The sequence below is a fragment of the Microtus ochrogaster genome, linkage group LG5, assembly GCF_000317375.1.
Source record: "Microtus ochrogaster isolate Prairie Vole_2 linkage group LG5, MicOch1.0, whole genome shotgun sequence".
NCBI classification, from domain to species: domain Eukaryota; kingdom Metazoa; phylum Chordata; class Mammalia; order Rodentia; family Cricetidae; genus Microtus; species Microtus ochrogaster.
The window spans coordinates 12,069,448-12,077,888 of NC_022031.1; the positions used below are offsets into that span (position 1 = coordinate 12,069,448).

The 8,441-nt window shown below is 42.0% G+C and overlaps 1 protein-coding gene across 2 annotated transcripts in view; it reads right to left on the reverse strand.

Annotated features, from left to right (window-relative positions):
• The window catches only part of Terf1 (telomeric repeat binding factor 1), a 37,480-nt gene extending 29,238 nt beyond the window's left edge, over window positions 1–8,242 (reverse strand). For both annotated transcript variants that reach the window (XM_026786762.1, XM_005361871.3), the window contains exons 1-2: window positions 7,961–8,242; window positions 4,299–4,394 (exon numbers count right to left, since the gene is read on the reverse strand). In XM_026786762.1, the coding sequence (XP_026642563.1) occupies window positions 4,299–4,394; window positions 7,961–8,231 (367 nt within the window). In that variant the 5' untranslated portion in view covers window positions 8,232–8,242. The remainder of the gene's footprint in view (window positions 1–4,298; window positions 4,395–7,960) is intronic.
• Between the last annotated feature and the right edge of the window lie 199 nt (window positions 8,243–8,441).

The window sequence follows — 8,441 nt, forward strand, 5'->3', positions numbered from 1 at the left end:
TATATACATATATACATATATATATACATATATACATACATACATACACACACACACACACAAAGGAAAAATAAAACCACTGAAATTATAAAAGTCAGAAACCTTTTATTTATTTTATTTATTTTTTTAAGACAAGGTCTTGCTCTGTAGCACAGGTTGATCTCAAACGCCAGTTCTTTCTGTCTTGGCCTCCAGAGTGCTGGGAATACAATGTATGCAATACCATGCCTGGCTACCATTTCAGTGTCTTGAAGGTAAAATGCTCTTATTCGATCATACAACTATATTTGAAATTTGGGGGGCAGGAACCATTTACTAGTTATATTCCTCTAAAACTCTAGTTTCCAAGTTGTTTTGGTTCATTTCAACTCAACTAAAAAATCTATGAATATATTGAAGAGAATTTTAAAATCGGGGTATAATTTCATACACTAAATAGTATGTCCATATTAGCAGTTTCAAGGATTTCATACACTAAATAGTGTGTCCATATTAGCAGTTTCAAGGATTTCATACACTAAATAGTGTGTCCATATTAGCAGTTTCAAGGATTTCATACACTAAATAGTGTGTCCATATTAGCAGTTTCAAGGATTTCATACACTAAATAGTGTGTCCATATTAGCAGTTTCAAGGATTGCAATTTTCTGTTGGCCTCTTTTGGCATTTCTAATAGTTCAGATTTTAAAAAAATTATCAATTTATAATCCAAGTTGTGTTGCGTACTTAAGATACAAACACAAAGAGAAAACCACTACACATGGCAACTCAAGTGTACAATCCCAGCACTTCTGAGGCTGAGGCAGGAGCATCACTCTCCATGAAGGACGCGGTGTGGACAGCCAGCACGACTGGCACTTCCTAGACGTACACTCATAATGCCACTGGCTGTTTGCTCTACTTCAGAATCATTCAGAAATTCTCAAATATATGGATGACTAAGTGCATCTGGAAATTGTTTAAACTCCAGAATATGACCTAAGGAGGCAGTTCAGTAGAGCACTTACTCCGCACACACGAAGCCAAAATGCTGTAAGAAGAAATAACAAAAAAGATAATAAGAAAATAACCAAGAAATACAGACAGGATGAAGAGAACGTCTGAGAAAGCAGAGATGGACTATAAGGCAGAGGGATACAAAAGACATTCTTACAAATAAAGAGAGCTTATCAGGCACCTCTCTCTCTGAAGTAGGACTACACCTAGGAGAGAGGCAGATACCAGGACCCTTAGAGCCCACTTACTGTGTGTCTCAAAGACCAGTTCATCTCAGCAGACGGCATGATCCTGTATCCAAAAGACCCTAATAACTCTACAAAACACTTGGATTTGATAAACACTTTTAGTGAATTAGCAGAATATAAAATTAAAATGGTAATTTAAAAGCTTTCCTTTTATACCAATAATAAGTTCATTGAGAAAGATACCAGGAAAAAAATCCTGATTATAATAAAATAAAGTTCCTAGGATTAAAGCTAACCCAGGAGGTGAAAAATCTGTGCAATGAAGAATTTAAGGTATTGAAGAAGCTGAAGACACTAAAAGATTAAAAGACATCCCATACCCCTAGATTGACAGAATAGTGCAAAAATGGCTATCGCTGTGAAAGTGATCAACATATTCAATTAGTTCATAGGAATTTCACTTACGTTTTTCATAGAACTGGGAAAAAAAACCCTTAAATTCAAGTGTAAGAACAAAAGACCCCAATACAAAGCAGAACAGGCAAAGTGACAAGGATCACATGAACCCCTTCTAACTAGGAGCACAGGTGGGAAGTGTAAATCATGTGCAAAGGACAAGGAGCAGGCACGGGAGCAAGGAGAATGAGGCAAACCACAGTCCTGAAGAATCTCCTGAGCTACTAATTTGTACCTGTTCCCTGTTTTCTTTCCTGGCTTACTTTGGATGAGGTTTGAAGATCTGGTAGAGTAGGCAGTATTTTACAAGAGAAAGGGGAAATAAGAAAAGCTTCTTATGGATTCCTTGACATTGGGTTGGTAGGCTGGAAACTAAAGAAACTGAAAACACATGACTGGCTTTTCCTCTGTACAGGGCATCTGCTGAATTCTGCTGCAGTGTAGGAGGCCTGCAAAGTCTTAATCTTAGATCTTAGGAGATAGTCAGGCATGGTGACACCTGTAAGTCCCTGTGTTCAGGAGCTGTGACAGGAGGACTAGGAGTTTCTGGGCAGCCTGGGGTCCATAAAAGCGAGTCTTTTGAGATGAGAAAACCTGTCATAAACATTTTTTCTGCTTAAGATGTCTTATTTTACAGCTCTGGTGGGGCTGGAGACAGGACCCACTATGGCAGCTACTACCTACTTAGAAGCACTTAGCAGTTAAAATGCAAGTAGTCCAGAGAGATATCCTTTAAGCATAAAGTACTACATCATAAGCTTACTACAAAAAATAAGATAGCTCACTAACATTTTGTACATTACTTGTTGGCATATTTTAAAAAATATTGGATTACTGGGTTAAACAAGATAACGTTAAAATTGACTCTACTTCCTTTTAGTTGTTTTAATTTAACTACTAAAACATCTTAAATTTCAAACATAGACCATATTTCTATCAGGAAATATTTCTTCTATTTATTATAGAGCACGCACTGAAAGGTCACTGAAAATGCGATACATAAATTAAAATGAAGTTGTTTGGGGCTGTAGCTTGATGGTGGCATATTCACCTGTTAGTCAAAGGCCCTAGGTACATGGCACTGCAAAACACAAACAAACAAAACCCTAAACTTTAACTACTATCTCCTTTGAATCAATTATGAGACAGTGATTCTTGTTTGCTGATCTTTGTGGTTTTTAATCTAAGATATATATTCAAAACAGAATCCTGGTACACTTAAAGATTTAGCCATCAGGATGAATACGCATGGCTCAGCTGTATAGCATTTGACTAAAATGCACAAGACCGTGAGTTCAATCTCCGTCTCTGTAAAAATGAACAAGTCAAACAAGTCAACCACAAGTTACTACAAAATCTGTTTTTATCCCTTGAAGGGAAGATTACCTGAAAAAAAAAAAAAAACCTAAGATATAAAGAGTAACTATTATGTGTAAAGCATAGCTAGGCAGTTTAGAATAATCTGCCACATGATTTATAAAACCACCCAACTAACTACAATATGTTAAGTCACAGTGTGCAATTTTTCAATTGTGTCTACATCAGCCACAGGCTCTAAGCTACACATAGCCCTCTCTTCTGCATCTACTCTAACCTGGTCAGGTAGTAGTTTCCTTCTGGTTCAAACACTCCACCCTAGAGGGAAGTGTATAAAGATTCAGTAAGTAATTAACTCAAAAGCCCCAGGAAGTCCCTGAAACTTACCAGATGTGCAAGTCTTTGCCCCCCCCCCCCCCCAGCTATGCAGGAACCACTCAGGAGAGGAGACTCCCTAACTGCAGGACTGACGACAAGTTACTCAGAGAGCTTTCCTGAGTTGCCACTCATGCTGGGCTGAGGTGTTGGTGGTGTGACTGCCTTTGAGTTGTCCATGCTCTTGTAAGTAACTACAGTAAACCCTGGTTCACAAGGTAGAATCTGGTATCAGTGTTACTTTGGTTTGTCATGGGTCCCATATTTCAGGAAATTATTAATCTCCCCAGGAATAATATCAGACAAGCTCCTAATTTCATTCTCCTAATAAAGCAGGCTACATGGCTCAGGGATGGTTCAGTATGATACTAATATTCTGAGAATTTATATATTTTTATAAGTAAATAGTTTCATGCAAGTACTGCTCACCAGAAAGTATTAATGGGAAAGTATTTTGTAAATTATAAAACGAACTAATATTGCTCATTATAATCTAAGATGAACCTGTCTAAGGGAGACAGATTACAACCCCAAACTATGTTTTCTTGTATAAGGACAGGCATCAAGTTTAAACAGCTGACAGTAAATAGTGTATGTGTGGTAGCTGTTATCACTAAGTTATATAAGGAAACTTCAAATGACATCTCCAGGAGTCTAGGAAGCGTAGTCCGCCCCCTGTAACATCTGAATCATCTGGGAGCTAAACTCATGGTGAGGCAGAACGGCTTCATTGTTTTAAGAAGCCCTTTAAATAATATGTAGCAGGCTAAAGTTTGAGAGTCACAGTTCTACGAAGATAAAACTATCTTTATTTGCTTTAGATAAGCTTATGTGTATGCCAACTGCAGGTAGGCAAACCTCCTCTCCCCCAGCCAAAGGAAATACAGGTCATCAGTTTCTCATGTCTTATATATTATTAAGTCATAAGTTAAAAGATTCTAATATAAAATAAATATTTGTATTTACCAAGAGATTTTCCTGCTGCAATTCTTGTCAAAAACTGACATATATATACAGTTCTCAACTGGTAAGTTGTAAGACTGGGTAGTCCATGAATAATAGCTAAAAAAGAAAAGAAAGAGTTTATTAAAATATTACCACACCCTAATAGCAACAATACAATGTTAAATATTAGATTATAAACACTTGGGATGGCTATTCTTGGTTCTCAACTTGACTACATTTGGAATTAACTAAAACCAAAAATGGATTGACACGCCTATGAATGATTTCTTTCTTTCTTTTTTGCTTAACTGAACCATCTGAAGTGAGATGATCCACTTCCAATCTGGAATTAGGTGAGAAGACAAATCTTTGATCCAGATCTTCTGAGGTGGGAAGATCCACCCCTAATCTCGGCCATATGTTTTTCTAGAATATATATAAAGGACATGGAAGAGGGAAGCTCTTTTTGCCAGTTTCCTCCCACCCTCGATAAACATTCTTTTCCTGACATTAGAGCCTATTTCTTTGGGATTCCAGCATACACTGAAGGCCATCTGCGACATCAAGCTCATGGATTGAATACTTACTGGATTCTTGGACTCTGTACATAGGCAGCCATTGCTGGATTAGCTGGACCACAGTCTGTCAATCATTCTAGTAAATCCCTTTTCTATGTATAGACTTATTCTATATATAGATATATATAGCTCGTTAGTCTAGAGAAGCTTGACTAATAAAACACTCAACAAAAACTGATCATAAATTTAGAACTATAGAGTCTTTTTTTTTTTTTAAAGTTTTTCAAGACAGGGTTTCACTGTGTAGCTTTGGAGCTGTTCTGGAACTAGCTCTGTAGACCAGGCTGGCCTCGAACTCACAGAGATCTGCCTGCCTCAGCCTCCCAAGTGCTAGGATTAAAGGTATGTGCCACCCCCGCCTGGCAGAACTATAGATTCTAATCATTCAATTTCTTAAAAATCAGAAAAAAGTTTTGTAATATAGTGTTCTTACACAATGTAACTCAATTGTGAAATACTCAAAATTGCTTTTAAAAAGTAGTGTATCAAACTACGACTTTGAAATTCATACTATAAAGTTCTTTGTATTATAGGAAATATACATATGTCAAGGTTTCCACTGAGTTTGTTCAATTAATAAAAATCAAGTTTAAAAAATTTATTTCTCGCCGGCGGTGGTGGCGCACGCCTTTAATCCCAGCACTTGGGAGGCAGAGGCAGGCGGATCTCTGTGAGTTCGAGGCTAGCCTGGTCTACAAGAGCTAGCTCCAGGACAGGAACCAAAATGCTACAGAGAAACCCTGTCTCGAAAATCCAAAAAAAAAAATTATTTCTCAAATATTTGAATTCTCACAAGGATGCACTTGGCAGTGAATGTGCATACTGGTGAGTGAACCATATTCCTGGATCTCTCACACGCAGGCAGGAGGATAAACTTGGCTCTCACTCTGCAAGTGCTATAAAACTTTCTTTAACATTTAAACAGAAGGTTTCATTTTTATTTCTCGTGCACATCTGTCTGTGTAATACGTGCATACAGTGCATGCTGAGGTCAGAAGAGAGCATTAAATACCCTGGATGGACTTCCAGACTGCCGTGAGAGAGCTGAGAATCAAGCCCAGGTTTTTTGGAGGAGCAGTTAGTGCTCCTAACTACTCAGCCAGCTCTCCTCACTCACCCTCTCCCTTTTAAAAAAGGCCTTCCATTGGTCTGAAGCTTGCCAAAGTAGGCTGGTGCTGTCTTCCCAGCATTGTGAATACAAGTATGTTAAGCTTTTTCTTTCTTTTTTCTTGTTTTTTTATTATTTTATAAATAATACCAATCAAAATTTCCACTTCCTCCCCACTCCCCTTCTCCCCCTCCAGTCCTAAGAGAGGGCAAGGTACCCTGCCCTATGGGAAGTTCAAGGCCCTTCCCCTCCATCCAGGCCTAGGAAGCTGTGCATCCAAATAGACTAGGGTCCCAAAAAGCCAGTACATGCAGTAGAGACAAATCCCAGTGCCATTATCATTGGCTTCTCAGTCAGCCCCCATTGTCAGTCAAATTCAGAGTCCAGTTTGATCAAATGCTCGTTCAATCCCAGTCCAGCTGGAGTTGGTGAGCTCCCAGTAGCTTAGGCACAGTGTCTCAGTGGGTGGACCAACCCCTCCTGGTCCTGACTTCCTTGCTCATGTTCTCCCTCCTTCTGCTCTTCAACTGGACCTTGGGAGCTCAGTCCAGTGCTACGATGTGGGTCTCTGTCTCTATCTCCATCCGTGGCCTGATGAAGATTCTATGGTGATATTCAAGATAGTCATCAGTCTGACTACGGGACAAGGCCAGTTCAGGCACCCTCTCCTCTGCTGTCCAAGGACCTAGCAGGGGACATCCAGTGGACATCTGGGACCCCCTCTAGGGTCAAGCCTCTTGCCAACCCTAAAATGGCTCCCTTAATTAAGATATCTCTTTCCCTGCTCCCATATCCATCCTTCCTCCATCTCAACCATCCCACTCCCCCAAGCTCTCCCAAACCCTCCCCTGGGTTCTGGGGATCAAACTAAGGTCCTCGGCTTGCAAGAAAAGCATTTTCAAGCTGTACTATCTCCCTAGGCATCCCCTCAACTTCTTAAATTTTCTATAGTCATCTGCTATAGTTTAGATCTGGAATGCTTTCTTCTCAAGGCTTGGTCCACACACCTGTTAGAGACTGTAGACCTTTAAGCTTGATGCAGATTTTAGGTCACCCAAGGTGTCCTTTTAAGGAGGCTGTAGGACCTTTATTCCTGTATCTCGTACATCCTGGCATCAGTCTTGCTCCTTTGTAGCTGCCACCTTTGAAATCAGTTTGATCTCTCCCAGATACACTGCTCTTAACTTAAAACAGCAGGGGTAGTTGAAATTATGCCTCCTGTTTGAAAAATTGCCAGCTTGGGCATCATGATGAGCTGACTCTTCAGAGCTCCAGGCACAGAAACGTCCAGAACTGCGCAAGACGTACCCCTTCTTTCTATGGGCCGACTAGGTCAGATATATGTTACAGCGACACAAAGCTAACATGCACTGCACACGTAGGAACGAAGCAGGAGTTCACGGTGACGTTTCCAACTCTACCCTGTCAGCGCAGAGTAACGGTAGCCTATTCTCAACCACAGCATAGGGAAGTGACTTCATTTCAGGACTTCATTTTCTACTTAAAGTTACCTACCCACGCCACGGCTCCAACTATGTGAGGAAACTTTCCTAAACACGGATCCCTCTTAACCTACTAGCACCTCGGATTAACCAACACTTCTCTAGAAATAACGAGTATTATTATAGCTGGGATGCAGTCTGTCAGTATGGCTTGATGAGAATTTGCAATTAAATATTACATTTACACTATAAATACACCTGGTCATAGTAACGTTATCATCTCCGTCGTCGTCTGGCCAGGTCTGGCTTATTATCGCCAGGGGGTTTGCAAATTTACATAATTGTTCCCGGGAGGGAACGAGACTGCTGCTCAAGGAACACCTGGGTGGCCGGGGCCGAAGGAGGCAGTGGGAACCCAAGTTCTCCATCTTCGCCCATTCGGTCCTGCGGTCGAGGCCCACAGGGACACGGAATGGGGAAGAGGTGGGGGACCCCAGCTCACAGGAGCCGGTTTCGCGTGCCCCCCACCCCCGGCCGTGCGCCGCCCGCACCCACCTTCCGCGCTGTCCCGAGTACGGCGGAAGTCCTCGGAGCGGCCGTCGCGGAAGGCTCGGCACAGAGAGAGGCAGAGGAAGTCGAGCATCCAGCCGGCGGCCACGGCCTCGGCCTCGGCCACCAGCTCCGCATTCTCCTTCTCCGGGACCTGCAGCTGGCGCTCGGGCAGCTCCGCGTCACCTCCGGTCACCTCCTTCTCTGGACAGTCCACATCTTCCCGGCCTGCACAGCCCAGCGCGCTCGGGGCCCCTGAGGCGACAGCCGCCGCCATGTTAAAGCGAAAGCGCGCGGTGCCTCAGCGGGCGCCGGGCGCTAATTGGCTCGCGCTGGTGTGGAAGTCAGCCAATCGCATCGCTAGGGTGGGAGGCTGGCTGAGACCTGCTAAATAGCCTGTCAGTCTGAGGCGGGGCTTTCCCTGTAGAGGAGCTGCTGGCAGTTAGACTAGGCTAGGAGACCAGCCTGGTCTACAGAGCTAGTTCCA